General features: G+C 48.2%; 1 protein-coding gene across 2 annotated transcripts in view; it reads left to right on the top strand.

Annotated features, from left to right (window-relative positions):
• LOC146869223 (E3 ubiquitin-protein ligase TRIM39-like) overlaps positions 1 to 20,545 on the top strand; it is a 186,559-nt gene that overhangs the window by 131,715 nt on the left and 34,299 nt on the right. For both annotated transcript variants that reach the window (XM_085644153.1, XM_085644235.1), the window contains one exon: positions 9,262 to 9,311. In XM_085644153.1, the coding sequence (XP_085500279.1) occupies positions 9,262 to 9,311 (50 nt within the window). The remainder of the gene's footprint in view (positions 1 to 9,261; positions 9,312 to 20,545) is intronic.

The raw sequence follows: 20,545 nt of genomic DNA, 5'->3' as shown, positions 1-20,545 counted from the left end.
TCAACTTCTGTAGCCACAGAAGGAGGCGGCCCTCTCTATCCTTTAGAGTCTTCTGTGAAAAAGTCCTGCAAATTTTACAGTTGCCTACCTGATGGTCTGGGTAGAGGCAGTATATACACTTTTCGTGAGGGTCCTCTGAATAGAGCCTCAACTTCCCACAAGAAGCACAAGGGCGGAAAAGAGACTTCTTACTTGAAGACATCAGGAAAAGTTGAAGAAATCCAGCACCAGAGCAAAAACTGAGCAGAGCTCAGGGAGACTCCCTTCACACGACGTGCGGTAGAAAATCTGAGGACCTGAGCCTCTGAGGAGAAGGTTCTAGAGGGTGCTTGCGCCTGATTGGCTGGAGTTTGGACTATAAAAACGACATGGATATGTCAGTAAAGTGATTCCTTTTTCAATGCTTTCCTATGTGTCAATGTTATCCTATGGTACTTTTGACTTGGTATGTTATTTTAAACTATATAATGTTTATTTATATATGTATTTTATTCTTATATATTTATGTATGTATCTATATACATGAGGCTTATTGCTTTTTATGTACCGTGGGACTCCCACCTCGACGACGGGGAATATTCAAGCATGTGAATCTATGAAAGACACCCCAATACTGGAGAAATATGTGTATTTGGTGTTCCTTTTTGCATGCAAGGAAAGAATATATATTAGTTGTGAGATTTAATAAGAATATAGAATACCTGAGCGCCCTGTAGAAAGGGCAATGTCCAAAAGTAGCCCAATAGATACAGAGAAGATCTTGTTGGAATCTATTTAAAATATATACAAAACTGCATTTATATGCAACCATGCTGAGGAAAATATGATTGTGCAGAAAAGTAAAAATCAGTACACCGTAAGGAGAGCAAAGTCTCCTGAGTAGTAAAAAGGGAAGTGCAAATAACAACATATAAAAGTCGACCAGTTTAGAATGAAAACTGGTCACCCAGGTGAAACGAGGGAAGTGATTCCATGTGTAGCGGAATACAATGAAAAGGGCCAATGTACGAATAGTTGTCCCGTGAATTTCCGGATGGAGTATATAATTCCATTTCTAGGGCCTTGAAAAAGTCACTCTTGTCACTGCTTTAAGCAAGCAGATATTCCGGCCATTCATTAGGTTGTGTATGAGTATGTAGCATCCTGTCACGTCCGCAACTCGGCCACTCAGCTGAAACAAGAGCCCGAGCCACCCATATTGATACCTCTCTGGCATAGGATGAATAAGTCGATGAGTAAAGCGGTCCCCTCCATTTTTTGTGGAGTTTCTGGGCTTCTGTCTCCAACATATGTGTCTCTCGGAGGAGAGCTAAATGAACTCTAATCCTTCTAAGGTAGATGCGTGTTCTATACTGTTTCACGAAGGAGTTTAGACCCCTCACATTCCATGTAGCAAATTTAAAATTTCACCCATCTCGTAACATCCCACCCCCCCTCGCTCTCCTCTTCCGCAGACACACCTCCCCACACCATTCCCAAATCCCCGCCACCCTCAGACACACAACTGATGCTTTAACAACGATAATAATCCCAAACCATATGCGACTCCCATTATACCACCCGGGTAAACACCTTTCAACTTAGCTAGTGTCCTCCCACACATAATGCTACTCCCACCCACCCAAAAACAGTCTCAATTGAACTACAGTGTGTGTACAATCCCTCTATTGGGTATAAACTGGTATTATATCTTAGGGACAGAAAACAGTCAAGTCTCACCCCAAGGGACGGCTCAATCAGCAGTTCCGCTCCCTAATACCCTGAGGTTTCTCACACTGGTAGTCAGGTAATCAGTCACATCACAGAAAAGTAGAAACGGGAGAAGGTATGGGAGAAAAACAAGAAGTAAAGTATAATAGAGCAAGGGAACAAGGGAGGGTTGGCAGCTTGGTGGGTGAAAGACCCGGGCCCTCTATCAGTGCCACCACCTCATCTTATCACACCTCACTTAAAGTGCGTAAAACAATGACCGAGTGTCCCAGGGGGGAGCCTCAACAAACAGACTAATCAGTCCCGTCGTACTACTGGGTGGCATTCCCCCTCCAGCCCTCCTCATACCTGTCACGCCAGGGGCAAGGGCAACATCATTCTACAGCACCTTCAGTGTGGTCCATAAATATGTGTCCATATTCGACCCTCTGCTCGCTTGGGTGTTCGTGAGTCCCCAACAGATCCGATTCTGTGCTTGAAGAAGCAGCAGAAGTAACTGCCTCAACTAAGGCCCTGGCTGCTTCTCACTCCTGTCATTGTTTTGCTAGGTCCAGAGTACCACCAGATTGCACCACCGTTCTCGCAGCAGATCTGGAACGGCGTCTACGTTGGCTTTGTCTCCTTAGAGTAGCCGAGGGGCCTTCTCCCTGCCACAGTGAATCCCGAGCCCGTCCCGTAGATGTCGAAGGCTGACATTCAGCACTATGGACCTCCATAAGGCAACATATACTTCAAGCCCATCATTCTTAGCTTTTGTTTGACACTACCAAAGGACTGCCATTGCAATTGGACAGCTCTTGTATAGTCTGGGAATATTCGTATACTGCTATTTACAAATATCGGGTCTCCATGGCTCCGAACCCCTCATAGTAGTTTATCCTGTTCTCTGTAGTTGAGAAATTTCCCTATTATGCTTCGGAGTCGAGCTCCTGGTTGCGGCGGTGGGACCAATGACTTGTGGGCCCTTTCCACCACAAGAAATAGTGTCACGTTTGTGAGTACCGTCTTGATTCAGTCTTTCATGAAGGTCTCTGGGACGTTACCCTCGGGGAATTCCATAAATCATAGGTTACATCTGCAGGACCAGCCCTCCACATATTCCATCCGTGCCTCCAATCGACTCAAGCAGACCGCCTGGGCGGGCACTGTCACCTTCAATGTGGAGATCTCCCCCCGCACTTCCGTGACCTGTGTCTCCGTTTCCACTGATCGCTCCGCTACCGTGCGAAGGTCAGTGCAGAGGAGGTTCATGTCTATGGCCATGGCTTCGGTTTCGGCCTGAGGCTTCAATTGCTGCCAGAATCTGGGCCCCTGAGGACTCCATTGCAGGTTGTGTCGCCTCTTCAAGAGACTGTGATGTGGTGGTACCCGCTCCCTGTACCGTGAACTGGTCAATCTTTGTCTGCTTGCTGCCCCAGCGCAGTTTGTCTTTACCCATGCCACCTTGAGGACCTGCAACTTTCTCTCCCTCAATATCTCCGGGATTTCTGGTGGAAGCTCTGCAGTTGTGGTCGCTCCGCATACCTTGTGTGTTTAGAATGAATGCCACCAGTGGTGCCAGTCCAATTCTACACAGGTAAGCTGTTTGAGGGACTCCAGGAGTAGCAGCGGGGTGCAGCAGCACAGAGGATACAGAGTTCCCACCTCCTGGTGTCACCTACAGCTCTGATTCAAATCCAGGGTCCGGTGTTCAGATGCCTGTGCAGGGATCGCACCAGGCAGTCATGTGACTGTGGAGGCCATGCTCCTAGTTCAGAGCTAGTTACCAGCGGAAATCCTACAGGAGGAGAATGTCAGGATCAATGGCAGGTTGCAAGTCTCACAGCCCACTCACCAGTCAATGGGACCGGCCACCAAGAGTGTGGGTTCACGTCCAGTCCAGTTCACCTCCACGCTGCCAAGGCTGACTGCTCGTCTCCTCTCGCTCCTCTGCACGACCCTCAATCCTGGGGTGGGGCGAATAAACAACTGCTGGCAGCCTCTCGCTTGTGTGTGCAGCCACATTTATTATACCCTCCAGGCATACCCCTGCACAGCACCTGGAGGAGGGGGGGGGGGGGTCCACAGAAAAGCTCCACCTCAAGCACCATGAGTCCACCAGGGCCATCCCCTTGCATCAACCAGGGCGCACCGTTGTCGCGGCTCATCTCCGCCACGGCGTGTAGGAGTGCCTGCAGTGTCCAGGGGATCAGTCGTCACAGTCTCTCTTGCACTCGGCCTCAGGAGGGGGGTAAATCAATGCAGCCACCATGTTGGGGGGTCTCTCCGTGGCGAGGCAGTCACCAAGAGCGGAGGCGTGCCGGGGCTCCATTACAGGCTGCAGTGTCTGTCAGCAGGCCTGCCCCACCACTATCGGGGTATCAGCCATCCCGCTTTACCACCCACACTCCGTTCCCCACCTTGCGGCAGCTCCCCAGGTCCGCCCCACAACTTCGGCAGGCCACCTGGTCTCCAGCAGAGATAGTGACTTGTAGGCCTCTCCTCGGTTTGTGCATCAGCGCGTTGCAGACAGCTCCGGGGGTGTCACTATTTCCATGCCCCCTGGCGCCGCCCTATCCGGAGATCAGGGGGGTCGAGGGGTCAGCAGGAGGATGGAGTATGCCTGTTTCTGGGCTGGAGCTCTCTTTTAGTGCTGCCGCCCGGCCATCTTGTTGGCCACGCCCCCCAATCTTATCTATCATTAATAAAATGAATGGCCATGCTGATCCTATGAATCCACCATAGGCTAAATGAACAGCTAGATCCTATGGATGCCGGAGACAAAGATGAAAAGAAGAATCCTAAGAAGTAACAGTGCCTAGAGGTTAAAGCGTACAGTGACATGATTTCTCCTCTCTGCAGAGGTAGTATGGGGCACTAATCATCTACTGAGGCCGACTTGCGCTCCAAGTCGAGTCTTCTGACATCTGTTACAGATCTGAGCAATTCTGATACCTTTGGTGGGTCGGGAGTAATCGATTTCTTACAGATTTCCGTTCTTGCTAGCGATATCAGAAAAAATATCAGTGAGGCCTGATCCAAGTTTAACTCGTCCCAGTACGGGCACAAGTCCATCCCAAATCGGATCAGGCAAGGGCTTACCTTAACTTCGCAGCCATTAATTTCTTGAAACGCCTGACTTACATACCACCAGAAGAAGGCAAATAACGGGCAGTCCACGAACATGCGTATATCATCCGCCTCTGTGTCACCGCACTTATAATATTTTAATGGTTCCTATGTGATCTTAGCCAACTTCGTTGGTGACCAATAAGGTCTATGGAGAGTAAACAAATGATTCTTTTTAAGTGGTACTGGTTTGATCAGAGTGTATAACAGATTTAAAGATACTCGCTATAATTGCTCTTTAGCTAGCGCCAGAAGATCCTTTTCCCAGTGCAGGTATGGGACTCCCATTTTCTCATCTGTTGCGGAAATGAATGCCCAATACCACTGGGAAACCCCTTTTTTAGGTTGTTACTTAGCCCTCACCCACTTGAGAAAATTCTCCTGCACCGAACCGCTCACCTCTGACTACGTTTGGGATGACCACTAACAACAAAGCTGCAGGCATTTAAATTTTGAAAGCCCCGCTTCAAAAGTTTAGAGAGCGCTTGTCATGTCACTCCAGGTGGAAAGGTTGCCATGCTGGAGAGGGTAACTAAGTTTATCTTTAAGTCACTTGGGGGTTCCAGGAGCGCCCCAAATTGGTGCCAGGTCCGCATTGTAATCTATCCCGAGAATTTTCCTAAAGGATTCCCACACCCTCAGGATTGTTAAGAGTACCATTAACCTACCTTCACCAAACTTCAACAAAAACCGTTTTCAGGCTTAAATGCTTCAACATAGCTCTACACAATTGACCCATGTGAGAATGATCTAGCTCTCCAGCCAAGAGCTAAGAGTTCCTGAACTGGAAAGAATAATAATAGGCTTGAAAACCCGGAAGAGCGAGCCCCCCTTACTTCAGTCACATCCAGACCTTTTTTCGTGCGATCCTGGCTCCCCTGGATGCCCATATAACGCTGCCAACCCTCCCTTGCTTCAGTCTCCTCATGGGCTTCTTTCATGAGATCCTGGCTCACCTGGATGCCCATATAAAGCTGCTGACCCTCCCTTGCTTCAGTCTCCTCCTTCTTTTATGAGATCCTGGCTCCCCTGGATGCCCAAATAAAGCTGCTTGACCCTCCCTTGCTTCGGTCTCCTCCGGAGCTTCTTTCATGAGATCCTGGCTCCCCTCGATGCCCATATGAAGCTGCTGACCCTCCCTTGCTTCGGTCTCCTCCGGAGCTTCTTTCGTGAGATCCTGGCTCCCCTCGATGCCCATATGAAGCTGCTGACCCTCCCTTGCTTCGGTCTCCTCCGGAGCTTCTTTCATGAGATCCTGGCTCCCCTCGATGCCCATATGAAGCTGCCAACCCTCACTTGCTTCAGTCTCCTCCGGAGCTTCTTTCATGAGATCCTGGCTCCCCTGGATGCCCATATAAGGCTGCTGACCCTCCCTTGCTTCAGACTCCTCCTTGTTTTATGAGATCCTGGCTCCCCTGGATGCCCATATAAAGCAGCGGACCCTCCCTTGCTTCAGTCTCCTCCGGAGCTTCTTTCATGAGATCCTGGCTCCCCTCGATGCCCATATGAAGCTGCTGACCCTCCCTTGCTCCAGTCTCCTCCTTCTTTTATGAGATCCTGGCTCCCCTGGATGCCCATATAAAGCTGCCGACCCTCCCTTGCTTCAGTCTCCTCCTTCTTTCGTGCCACCCAGGCTCCCCTGGATGCTCATATAAAGCTGATGACCATCCCTTGCTTCAGTCTCCTCCGGAGCTTCTTTCATGAGATCCTGGCTCCCCTGGATGCCCATATAAAGCTGCAGACCCTCCCTTGCAATTTCTGCAAAAGCTTTTTGGGGAAAGGAAGTGGTTTAGTGTTAAACAAGACAATCACCTTCGGAAGAACCAGCATCTTAATGGTGTTCACCCTTCCATAGATACCGAGGGGCAGATTTTCCCTCCATCTTGTAAGGCGAGCATCTATATCACGGTGTTGCTTGAACATGAAATACCTTTGAAAAACCTTTGGCAAAACAGGAACAGTTTGTTTAATTAAACATTGCGGCCGGGAGAACAGTTACAGGCACACGGTCTGAGGAATGTCTCAAATTACAATCAATCTGTAGCGTTCTTATATACAATTCATTATAGGCAATAAAATGTTTCTGGAGATCCTTGTAGGGAGAGGAATGTAAGTTGCTCCCTCTAGATTCATAAATTAATTTTAATTGATAATCCAGGTGGGCCTCGACCTTGCAGGACAAAATGCGGCCAGTGGTTAATGTGTCCAGATGTCTGGCACGGGGAGCACGTGATCACTGCGTGTTCTGTGATGTGATTTTCTCTATGTTCCTAACTCATGTAGCATCTGGCTTTATGGTGTTTTTGGAGCGTCCGTACCCCCTCCAGCCATGCTTGCTTTATTGGGGCCAATCTCCCTTAACAATTGTAGTGTCTCTCCACCAATCTGTGGGATTGATCTCGGATTTCCCGTCCATGCATTTGTCTGCCGGCTACGTGCCACCCCACCTGTGGCCTGTCAATCAGTAAACTTGGGCCCAGGTCTCAGTGCTTGCCGGACTACTTATTTGCGAGTCGAGGTTGATGCGGCGTTCACATCGGGTGAATTTGTTAATAAGGATGCGATTTTGTTCACATAAATGAATGTATCATTTGTCATATCAGCATCGATTTTTTCCACATTAACAATGGGATACCTTAATCAAGTTTACAGCCGATATTTCCTCCAAACTCTGAGTTACGATGATCCCAGGATTCCTAATCTGGTTTCTGGTTTGAAGCCCTACCTCCTCTTTAGCCCATGTCATAATCTCTGTCTTCCCCTTATTGATTAGATATCCTGACAGACTCCCAGAATCTCTGGCATGCGTCTCAAGCTGTGGAACAGAGAGCTCTGGTTTCGATGCATACAGAACTATGTCATCAGCATGCAGTGCTAGTCTGGTTGGTAACCCTGCAGCTTCAAAGGGAAGAATGGTCTAATCATCTGGGAAAAGGGCTCAATATGTACACGGAACAGAATTGGCGACACAGGACACCGCTGTCTAGTTCCCCTGGATATCTGAAATGAAGCTGTAAGTTCGCCATCCAAAATCTTAGCTGCCGGCACCTATAGCATTTGCACAACTTCAGTAACATTGCTGCTGTAACCATAATCCTGCAATACCTCCCAAAGATAAACCCAATTAACCCTATCAAATGCTTTAGCAGCATCAATTCTTGCGATTGTCAACAGGAGATTAGAGGCCTCGGACGTATCATTCGCACCAATGTCATTGGGTTAATTCATACAGCTTCCTTCCAGGCGCAAACCACTTTTGATCGAAATGCATCAACTTTTGAAGGACATCTGACAACCTCTTAGCCAAGATTCCTGTAATCATTTTGTAATCACAGTTCAACTAAGATATAGGTCTGTAGGAATCCACTAACCTGGCGTCTTTACCCGGCTTATGGATCATAACTACATTTGCCTCATATTATGAAGGTGGAATTTAACAGCCTTCCAGAGAGATCTCATTAAAATAAGATACCAGTAAGAGAACAAAGAGTTACATTTTTTTATAGAATTCAGTTGGGATCCCGTCTGGGCCTGCTGCTTTCCCCTTACTGAGCCTCCTAACCTGTTCCCTCATCTCTCCCTCTGTGAACCTGCCTGGGCCTGCTCCTTTCCCTTCACCGAGCCTCCTAACCTGTTCCCTAGTCTCTCCCTCTGTGATCCCGCCTGGGCCTGCTGCTTTCCCTTTACTGAGCCTCCTAACCTGTTCCCTTATCTCTCCCTCTGTGATCCCCTCTGGGTCTGCTGCTTTCCCATTACTATCCCTCCTAACCTGTTCCGTTATCTCTCCTTCTGTGATCCCCTCTGGGCCTGCTGCTTTCCCTTTACTGAGCCTCCTCGCCTGTTCCCTCATCTCCCCCTCTGTGATCCCTCCTGGGCCCGCTGCTTTCCCTTTACTGAGCCTCCTAACCTGTTCCCTTATCTCTCCCTCTGTGATCCCGTCTGGCCTGCTGCTTTCCCTTTACTGAGCCTCCTAACCTGTTCCCCTATCTCTCCCTCTCTGATCTCTGATGGGACAATGTTGTGTTGTGGGTGCTGTCAGGAATTCACGTGGACCTCAGGTAGGAAGGTATTTATTAACTATATACACGAGACCCGACCAGGAACAGATGTAACCTGTTACTCAACCGCACCCCTCACTCAGCCAACGGCCGCTCCTAGAAGACCCATGCTGAGGCACTCCATAGCATCACATGAAGCGCGCTGGTCTCACCGAGCTATCTGCCTTAGAACACCCACATCCTGTCATAAGATGTTAAAGGTACTTTTGGATATCGTTAGAGCTTTGACTGTTGTATATGAACAGTAACTCACACTGAGCTTTAGTCCGCAGGCGCTGCTCCATATACTGAATCTTATTTCAAATACAGGTCTTGTGTGATATTCATCCTTTGTTCTTCTAGCTGCCATTGCATTTTAATACAAAGATGATGTTTGTTATTACAGGTGTAATAATGTGAAGATTCAGATCCCAGAGGTGGTGAAGAGTTATAAAGGTAAATATCATTGCGATGATTAGCTCTGAATATTACTGTTCATGAAAATGATATGGCGTGATATGGTGTGGTGTGGTGTGCTATGGTATGGTGTGGTGTGCAATGGTATGGTGTGGTATGGTGGGGTGTGGTGTGGTGTGCTATGGTATGGTATGGTGTGCTATGGTATGGTGTGGTATGGTGGGGTGTGGTGTGGTGTGCTATGGTATGGTGTGCTATGGTATGGTGTGGTATGGTGGGGTGTGGTGTTGTATGGTGTGCTATGGTAAGGTGAGGTGTGCTATGGTATGGTGTGCTATGGTATGGTTTGGTATACTATGGTAAGGTGTGGTGTGCTTTGGTATGGTATGGTGTGCTATGGTATGGTGTGGTGTGGTGTGCTATGGTATGGTATGGTGTGGTGGGCTATGGTATGGTGTGGTGTGGTAGAATGTATGCCATTACAACGCTTACATTTACAACGCATGCCTTTACAACACAGTTTTTACATCGCAACATCTTTTACAACGCATTCTTTTACATTGCATGCCATTACATCGCATTTTCAGAAACTACCTTTACAACGCATAACATTACTTCGCATTATACCTTTACAACGTATACCATTACAATGCATACCATTACATCGCATTTAAGGTAAGCGTTGGATAGTATAGGGGTAATAATTACTCTTCTAACTGCAGTGAGTGCAACAGTAGGGTAAGTGTTGGATAATGTAAGGGTACTATGCGTTGTAATGGTATGTATTGTAATGACTTGCGATGTAATGCCTGCATTGTAGTGACATGCGTTGTAATGATATGCGTTGTAGTGATCACATGCGATGTAATGGCTGCATTGTAATGACATGCGATGTAAAGGATGTTGCAATGTAATGACTGCGTTGTAAAGGATGTTTCCCAGTGTGATTTGGTATACTATGGTATGGTGGGCTTTGGTATGGTATGGTGTGGTGTGCTACGAAATGGAGTGGTATGTATGGTATGTTATGGGATGTTATGGTGGGGTGGGGTTGGATCGGATGGGATGGTATGGACTGGTATGGTATGGTATGGAATGTTATGATGGTATGTATGGTGTGGTGTACTATAGGGTGGGATCATGGTATCATATGGGATGGTTTGGTATGGTGGTGATGGAATGGGATGGCGGTATGGTATGGTATTGTATGGCATTCAGTGGTAACGTACACTCACGTCAGGGTACAGTTACTTGATTTGTCTCTAAATTTTGTCTTTTACAGATTTTTCTAGATTTCTACTTATCTCTATTCTGTATACGTGCTGCCGCATTTCCTTTCTTTAAATCATTCTTCCCCTAGGACATTCATGCTAAGTTTATCGGAAATTCAGATGCGGTAATTTCACACCTCACATTTATTTATTTATTTATGGCTTTTATATAGCGCCTGAATCACCCCCAAAGGGGTATCTCTGCGCTTCGGACCTTGCTGCTGGACAGGCTGACGAGCATTATCAGAACAGAGCAGTCTTAATAAGCTTTCTAAATCGGAGATAGTCAGGACATCGTCTCAGGTAAATGGGGAGCTGGTTCCAATAAAGGGGAGCGAGGTAGGAAAAGGATTTCCCACCTAACCTTGATTTCCTGATCCGTGGGACCAAGAGAAGCGATTTGGTTCCTGACCGGAGGGTCCTAGAAGGGACATAATGATTACGTTTCTCGGCGATGTAGAGGGGCCATTGTTATACAAGGCCTTGTGGACGGTGCAGCAGTATTGAATTTAACCCGCTTGCGCACTGGATGCCAATGAAGCTGTTGAAGGAGAGGAAGGGGGGCAGTTTTCGGGGGGCATTCGAGACAAGGCGCGCTGCGGTGTTCTAAACCACCTGCAATCTGCTCAGTGAGAACTCATTGGCTGAGACCAGAAAAGCGTTGCAGTAGTCTAAGCGGCTTACTACCATTGTCTAAATGAGGGATTTGCGAGTGGAATCTGGGAGGAAAAGAAAAACTTGCCGTAACAACTCCAGCACGTAGAAGCAGGAGCCAGCAGTATAAGCGGCATGCTCCTTCATGGTCAAGGCCCGGTCTAGGCGAATGCTCAGGTTTTTAACAAGGGCCTGAGGGGCAGGGGGGGTGCCAAGAGCTACTGGCCACCAGTCTGGTGTCCACAGCAAAGATGCCTCTCTGCAAAGCATAATCTCCGTCTTCCCTGAACAAAGGGGGTGGATTTATTAAATGAGAAGAGGAGCTGAGTGTCGTCAGCAATGAATATGAAATCGGCACACAGCCACAGGTCCTGAGGAGGTCGGCTAAGGGAGCAACATAGATGTTGACTAAGGTGGTGCTTAAACATGAGCCCGGGGGAACTCCCTTGGTCAGTTCCATCGTCTTTGACCGAAAAGGGCCTAAATTGATGGTCTGAGAACGGGAGGACAGGAAGCTCGTCATCCACTGAAGAGCAGGTCCTGAGTCCAATCTCCTGAGCAAGATCTGGTGGGAGACAGTGTCGAACGATGATACTGTTATGACACTGCTAGGCTTGACAACTGCGAGTAACTCCGTTACTGCAGTATTCTGGGACTGTTGAATGGGAAATTACCTCAGAATTTGGTATTTACCACCTAACACATTAGGGTATATTCTTAAGAACATGTAATAACCATCGCAAATTTAGCTTAACGCAACTTTGCATATTTCAGTCCATCGCGAGAAAACACCGTCTTAGCGTCCAATATCCAACCCAGAGGCACCATGCGATAGCAGCATGATAACGTGCCAAATGACAGCGTAAAAACCAATGCGACAAACAAAAAATACGAAACATGAACGGTCAAAAATTTGTTATGCCACAAAGCGCGATACCAAAATCAGCGAAAACCAGCGACAAGCCTGCCATTCCCATGCGTCATGCGGGAAAATGCACTATAAAAGCAAAAAAAAATAAACACCAAAACCAATTCAAACTGCGTAGAACCATGAATGGATGCACCTGGACCGAGTGCAGAAGGCACGCTGAACTCCACAAGCCCCACGGAGGACCAGCCAGGAACCCTGTGTTCAGGGAAGGGCAAGGAGAAGGAGAAGAGGAAGAGGAAGGCTGGGTTCAGGATCATCCTCAAGGAGGTGATAGAACACCAGCAACAACTGTTCATCACCTCCACTGCAGCACTGGCAACCCAAACGGAAATATGGCAGTCCATCGTCACCAACGTCAATGCAGTGTCGAGGAGGTCAATGGAGGAGGTCAAGAGGCGCTGGCATGAAGTGCACAGCCAAACCAAGGAGAAGCTCACCACCAACAGGAAGGCAGCAACGGCGACTGGAGGTGGGAGTCCTGCGACACAGGAGGAGCTGGGTGAGCTGGACCAAATGGTGGCCACAGTCATCAGTGTGGAGATGGTGCAAAGAATTGGGGGCCTGGACGCAGCTCGACATGACCTGACCCAACAGCAACAGGGTGAGTATCCACCAGGGACTGGGGGAGATGGGCACAATGGCACACATGCACAATTATGTGTAGCACACTGCACATGCACAATGACTGTGGAACATGTCCCTGATACACTTGCAACACTGCAGCACACATACAAACACCAAGTAGGCCCCCATCCACCATGTGCACATATGGGTCCCCTCCAAATCACCAACGACACAACTGAGCCACGCACATGTGATGAATCCAGAAAAGCAGTGGCTGTGTGAGCCACACTGACTATGCAAATGACACCGCATGACAGATAGCATGGCAGCAGCCAAAAAATAAATGGCATGGTGCACGATTCGACATGGAGGAGGCCCAGTGCGGATCACATCCGTAAAGGAGCAGGTCACACTCTGGCATATCCACATACACCCACAACCCATGCCGTCCAATACACGCAGCAGACGAACAATGCACAAGGCCACAAAATCTGTCCAAGAGCACATATGACCCAAGTCGCAAACATTTCAGCCCCCGAAAAGCACACAATTCAAAGGCACACCGCCTCAAAGGGATAAGGGTACACAAAATCAGAGCTGCAGGGGAAACTCCCCCACAATGCAGCACACACACATAGCAATCACAGAACATCAGCAATGACGGCAATGTGGTTTAAAGTGCAACACCTACACCACAGGACAGAGGACACAACAGATTCCGCTTGTGCGTAGAAACTGGCCACTCACATCTGGCATTGCCTGACACTGTGTGATGATAATGTACGGGTTCTTCCACACATCCGTCATGTAGTCGAAAATCCCACTGTCTGCCATCAAATAGCCAGCTCCACCAAAACAGTAACAATTTGCCTTGTCATGCAGTCTGTATATAAACATCAGGAAAGCGTCAACATACATGGAACACACTGTTAACCTGCATCCCCCCATTAACATTGCAGAGAGACAATCAACACTTACTGCAGAGCAGACCACAAATCCCATCATTGATGATGTAGAGGACAACCTGCACATATGTCAAGACACCCTTCAAAGGATAATGGACAGCCTCCGCACCCCACCCCCAGGAGCAGGGCAGGTCAGCTGCCTCGAGGTGACCCCCCCCACCTGCACACACCACACAGCAGGAAAAACACACAACCACGGCTGTCTCCCAGGACCCCCACGAACAATACATGAAATTTCAACGCCGTGTGTTGGGTTGCCAGGTGGAGTTGGCGGATCAGCTGCAGGTGGGTTTCGAGCTTGTAGCAGCCAAACTCGAGGCCATACGTGGGTGTCTGAGTCCCATCAGGGACCATGTACAGTCCCTTACGGACACCCCCTGTCCGCACCATGCTCACCGACAATCCTTGGCTCACCTCGCTGGGGCCATTACTCGGATACAGGAACTGTCCAGTCAGACAGGCACCAGCGAAGATAGCACAGAGTTGGCACAGATGCAGAGGACAATGGAGACCATGGAGCAGATGCAGGCTGGAAGTATGGCTGTCACGTCTGAACACCAGCGAGATGTAGCTGGGATCTTCCATGCCCTGCATTTCATCATCCTGCCATTGCTGCCACTGAGCCAGTCCCAGATAACTGCAGCGGGAACTTTGACACACACATCTCCGACCCCTGATGTGTCAGTGGCACACAGTGATGCAGCCCCATCACCTTCGCAACCTATTGTGTCAGTAGCACCCAGTGATGCAGCTATTACACCGCCACACACACCGGACACAGAAGAAGTATCAGAGGAGTAAGATGTGGATGGTAATTACTGTGTGAGGAAGGAGGTGGTAGCCAGTGCTTAATTTGTAAAATATGAAGTGCAGGTGCTAAAATGTGTGTCGGAGGCCACACCTACTTTTCTCTGGCTCCACCCACTCCCTCCACTGGCTCCACCCACTTACTATATTAGCTCCACCTACATCTTCAACTGGCAATGCTAATAGAGACCCTACTCCTGCCGTCACATTCGGAATGGTTGGCACTTTACCTTCAGGCAATCTCAGGAATGGGCTGGCGAGGTGAGCCGGCCTCCCTCGAAATGGGGAAAACTCACTTACCCAGATAGGAAAAGCAGACCTGTGCTTTGGGTTAAGCAAGGCCTCAAGGGCACTTTTCAGGCAGCATGTAGGGCAGGCCTGTGTTGTTTAATGGTAAGAAGAGTGAAACCACTGCATGCTATCCCGATTCCCGAGCCTATCCCAGAGATGCTGTGCTGGCAGGGATTCTTTTTTGAGCTTCTTGCAACAGCTGTGTGTTGTAGCTACTACTAGGTGTAGTGAGGGATAACTTTACATCTATGTTCGGGCGTGAGCACCTGTGCAGACTTATTTAACACATCAAACTTACACATTTGAAAAATAAACTTCAATGTAATGACATTCGGGAGTAGGAAACCAAGGCCTAATGTATTATAGATAATTTGGACTAGAGTTTTGTTGCAGGCCACACTAGAGAAATATTTTTTCTATGCAGCAAATTAGAGTACATTTTCACCACAATGCTGTTGTCAGTCCTAAAAATTACAAACATCGCTCAAAGTTGTTAAACTATCACAGATGTGTAACGCCCTGTTTGGGAGCATAATAGCAGCCATCTGTATTCTTTCTCTTACTCGCTTCTGTTTTTCTCTCTTACCCGCACCACCCCTGTCTACCTCTAACTCTGATTGTCTTTACGTTCGCTCTACCTGCTATCCCTCCTTCAACACCCTGACTTTCTATATATCTTTCCTTCTCTCCTCACCCATCTCTTGCTCCGTCATCTCTCTCTCTTGGTATCTGACCTCACGGCTCACCCCTCTTTACCTCTGTCTCTCTCTCTCTACTGCCTACCCTTTCCTCACTAACTTCTTAGAAGTTCCCTCGGGAGAGCATATCAGCCGGAAGACAATTCCCTACCGGGAACATGGCTACGTGCAATATGATCAATCACTGTCCTTAGTGGATATGTTTTTGGGAAGAGGTTAGCTTGGAGTCATAGTTATACACTTCAGTGATTACAATTTAGACAGTGCAGCTGTCTAACTGACACTGCTGAAATGATGAAGGTAATTTGTTACAAATGAGACTCACTGCTGGTCTGGCTGAGAAGAGTGTGGAAAGGGACCAGTAAGTATGCGGCCTCGGGCAGAGCGAGAAAGAAATTAAACACAGGAGAAGGTGGTCTTTTGAGGAAATGCATGGACTCGGAGAGTACTTGCACACAGCAACATTATGGTAGAGGAATTCTCTTAGGATAGTGTGCATTTGTCTTTCATGGCAAATAAGCGTATCTGCTGAATTTAAGAGAAAAGGTGGTAAGCATCTAGGGGAAGAACCTGTGGTGCTAGAAGGATCAGTGATGGTGGGTGATTTTATGTTGTGGTGGGGCAGGAAAACACTCAATCGGGGTTTCCCGGTTGTCTAACCATTGTGAAGGTCTAACCAGCCCAGCAGGCGTGAGGGGAGCAAACAAATAAGACACCTTAGAAGGTGCAGGGGCAAGAGATTGAAAGTTATGAAAACTGTGTGTGGCCTGGTATAGGTGGATACATGGATGAAGCGGGAGTAAGGGTGATAGATGGTAGAAGTTGCAGTTGGGGGAGAAGGTTTGCAACACCACGAGTTTCAAGAGTCAATAAGAACATTAATAAGAGCACAATTTGTGTAAGTGAAGTGGGGTATTTTGTTGTTGTATTGGAGTTATTGTGTTACATTGCAAACAGCAGACCTCTACTAATAAGGCAGTCTTTACTCTTTTTGTTATTTATTGATTCTGGTAATATTCTGCTTCTCGCCCGATATACTACTGTCTTACAGTACTATTCAGTTGGGCAACTTGGGTGCCTGGGTGTTCAGTAGGATGTGCCTAAAGAGGAAGTTACCTGTTTGTCAATGACAGGCAGTAGTCTCTCTAACATCACAGCAAGACTTAATCTGTCTTCCAATAACAGACATCTTTCAGCTAGTGTTAAAGGTGTCGCCTTGCAGTAACAGGGGTCTCGTATAATTGCAAGTTGCAATTTGCAACGTGTGGTAACTTGTAACCGCATATATCAAGGGCAGGGCTAGGATTAGTGGGGATTTATCGGGATATCCGCATCGCCAGGCTAAATTCAAGCCGGTAAAACGTGGAGCAGTTTATCGGGGAAGTATGCAAAGAAAATCCCAGGACCTGCGGATTTTGCCTGCGCTAAATACCAAAATCGGAATGTAATGTAGTGCCCCAGTTTATGGGTAAAACTAGGCTATCATTGTTGCGCAAAATAAAATCCAACAACACCTCTGTTTGTAATATATTTGGAGAATTATTGAACAGGACATCGAGGCACACCCAACAATGGGCCTCTCAGTGTTGTGTTATAATAAGTGAAATCTTCAGTGGCACTGCAGTGAGGAGTCTCTCTCAGAAGTGCTCAAGACTGCAGCTGTATCAGGTACACCGACGTGCCCACGTGCCTCTCAAACGGAGTTAAAGACGTCTCGCCTCTAAGCTTTTGGGCCAGTGAGCCCAAACTCCTCTTTAATAAAATTATTTTGGAGCGCATTCCATGTTCTTGAATCAATTATTTCAGTCAAGAATTATTTGTGACGCGGCACGCCTCAGAAATTCGGATGGCCGTCTGTGAGAAGTTGGCCTGGTATATGATGTTCACTAGTTAAAGTGACCACCTTGTACCATGCCAAGCAACCCTTATGGTGTGGTTGTAAGTCAACCTTTTCGGACCAGCTGCCCTAGTGGTAGCGTAGGCTAAGCAGTCTTTGAGGCTAAACTCGTGAAACGTGTTAAGCAAGCTGTTTTACCAAATGCAACCCCCTTTTATACCAATGAAAGGACACCACACAGATATATATTCAAAATATATATGTATTTATTTCTCAAAGTAACCCCTAGTCTCTTTATGAGCACAGGAGCACAAATCGTCAAACAAGATTACAATAGAATACACAGAAGTTGCACGTTATATGGATAGGCCCTGGTGGCCACTCAAACCATATACTAAAATAGTGGTATAAGTACCACGAACAGAAAAGGGAAAAGGCCTAGGGCCTCTAGAATCGCTGGGCCTACAAGGAGCTAACTTCAGTTAGTGACCAGGAGGTCCACGGGTTGCGTGTGCAGAGCAAATAGTCACCCGCGTGCTCCCATAGGTTTCAATGGGTGCGTAAAAAGTACAAAGTTACTGCAAAGAGGATCTTCCGGATGGCCTAGGAACTTAAGATTGGAAACACAGACACTAGAGATGATTCTCTACACTTGGGCACCGGAGTGCCAGCTTTACCTCACCCACAGGAAGCGGGTGCATAGGCGTCGAAGTGCGTCGGGTTTCTTCTATCTGTTCCGTGGGGCCTGTAGATAAAGATGCTGCAGGCGGTCGGTCCGGGAGAGATGCGGTGGATCCAAGAGTGGATCGGAGATGTTGAAGACCTGTAAGCAGAGGGGACAGTGTTCACAGTCACTAGCCAGTGACCAGCGTGGCACCAGGTGGGTACCAGGCGATGTCGGGTGCAAACAGGAAGAAAGGTGTAGCTTGTCTCTGCAGCCACGTGGTCCCTGAAGGTCGACGACGTCCAGGAGTCGGGTCACGAGCTGTCCCACGCAGGCTCTCGCTGTCGGCGACTTGGTTGAAGCAAACAAGCCTTGGCAAAAGCAATTGTTGTGGAAAACGAAATAAGCTGATGGTTCTGACCAGCAAGGTCAGAGGGATTGCTCCTTTGGAGGGGAGCAAGGGCCAGTCTGGAGCAACCAGACCAGCGGTGTGTTTCTTGAAGTTCATCGCCAAGATGGCCACTAGCCAGCGGGCCAGCAACCGGTTAGGCGCGTCGAGTGGCAAAATGCAGAAGGGCCCCACGCAGATCGTGGAGATGCTGGAGGGCTCACCTTTGGTGCAGATGCTGCTCGGGTGTTGGGCTTCTCAGATCCCAAAGCACAACTTGGAGGGAGCCTCGGTTGTTGCGCTTGCAGCTTGTCGTGGTCTTTTCAAGATGGCTGGCTCCACGTGTCTCGGTGCCTCCACGGGTCTCCTCTTTTCAGGGACTGTGGATCGGGCGGTGAGAGGTCTGGAGGTCCAGGTCTTGTCAGTCTCTGGGCTCGGGCTCCGGCGGGAGGCGGCGGCAAAGCAGATGTTGATTCGCTGGATGGTGCTTGCGTTAGCAAGGTGGTCACTCCCTGACCACAGGGGAGATTGGCTTCAGTCCTCTGTGCGGCAGAGCGTCGAAGTTCCCGTCTTCTTCTTAGTTTCAAGTTGATTCCAGGATGTCTGAAGTCTTAGGACACAGCTCCTACCTTTAAGTGGATTCTAGGGGCCGGACTACCTGCTAGGTCCCTCCCTAAGGGTGGGACCAGGAAGGGGGGTGGTTACACCCCCAATCCTTTGTCCAGCTCGCCCCAGGCCCAGGACTGGTGTGCCCCAGGACCGGATTGAACTGGCATATGCACCGAGGCTCCTTGTGAGCCTCAGGCATGTCTGGTTTCTTTCAAGCCCTACCTGACCAATACACAAAATCCTGTCTGGGGTGGTGCACGCACCTCCCCTGGCAGGAAACCCTTTGTCCACACCTCCCAAGCTGGAAGGACTCCCAGCAGCAGGAGGGCAGACTTGTGTCTGTGGTGGCAGCATCCATTTTGTGGAGCTGAGGCTATGTCTGATTTTACCCGGGTTTCAGGTACTGTACATGTCGTGTCCCTCTAGAAGGGTGGAATGCTAACCCCGTCGCCAGAATTGGCGAGGGGTTAGTATTCCAATTCGTATGACACCTTACTCGACATGTTTTGATAAAGCCAAACCAAAGTTAGCATTTAACCGCGAGGTTCATAATGCACTTAAGAGTATATGGTATGACGATATCTGGAAACAGTAGAAGGAAGTGGTTCCGACCACTGCAGACAGGCTCAGCTCATGCCAGAGCACCATCTTACATGGAACCAAGCACTCTGCCTTCAGGATTGTTAAGGCCTGCCATAGGAGTGACTTATAGGTTAACATGTGTCCCATTTAAGGTTAGGTATAGGTATACTACACCTAAGTAAGAGGTGGTTACACCAACTTACCCCAGCTGAGTGATCAGCCAGTTGTGTCAAATTTGTTAGGCCAGGCCAGGGGTGGCATAATACATGCTTCAGCCCCAGGTAGGCCTTAGATACACCAATGCCCTGGGTACCTAGTGTAAACTGGTACAGGGGCTCACAGGGTGATCTAATTCCAATGGGTTATGCACCTAGGGTGCATGGAGTCCATTTTAGAGTGAGAGCAGACAGGCTGAGACCCTGAATGGCAGGATCTCAGGCCTACTAAGTCGAAAAACCAGCTAGACACTAGGCAAAAATTTGGGGGTAACCATAGTCAGATATCCACCTTCCTACACCGTCGGAGTGTTATTTTACAGGACCGACCATCATCATCAGATTATGATTTTAGTAACTCGTAGACGCATACATAACTGTTTTTGTACCGTGCCATCGGGGCACCCGTAACTAAGTACTGTTCAACGAGCGCCTCAGAGAGCTGAGTGTTGTGCTCGTTTACGTATGAACCGCAGTGCAATGTACCCTCAAATGAATTCCACAAAAAGGGAAGTTTTAAATGTTCACTGTTTCTGTATAATAAGAAATATTCACAAAGGTAAATGGTGAGCTACATGGCTGTGCTGGCGGAAAGAAAACACAGCTGGTTAGGTAATTGCCTTTCAATTATTACCCCTGTGCTACTAATTATCATGCTCTGGTAATTTAGCTGCGTCAAAAAAACTGTAAGGCCTTCATTTCCTGAAATCCCTTTTCAGGGAGGATGGTGCTTCCAGCATGGCTGTGAAATATTCACTGTCACAAACCTTTCCTCCAGGAATCTCATATTTCGCGTG

Source organism: Triturus cristatus, chromosome 1_1, assembly GCF_964204655.1.
Source record: "Triturus cristatus chromosome 1_1, aTriCri1.1, whole genome shotgun sequence".
Lineage (NCBI taxonomy): Eukaryota > Metazoa > Chordata > Amphibia > Caudata > Salamandridae > Triturus > Triturus cristatus.
This window is presented reverse-complemented; position numbering and strand designations above follow the sequence as displayed.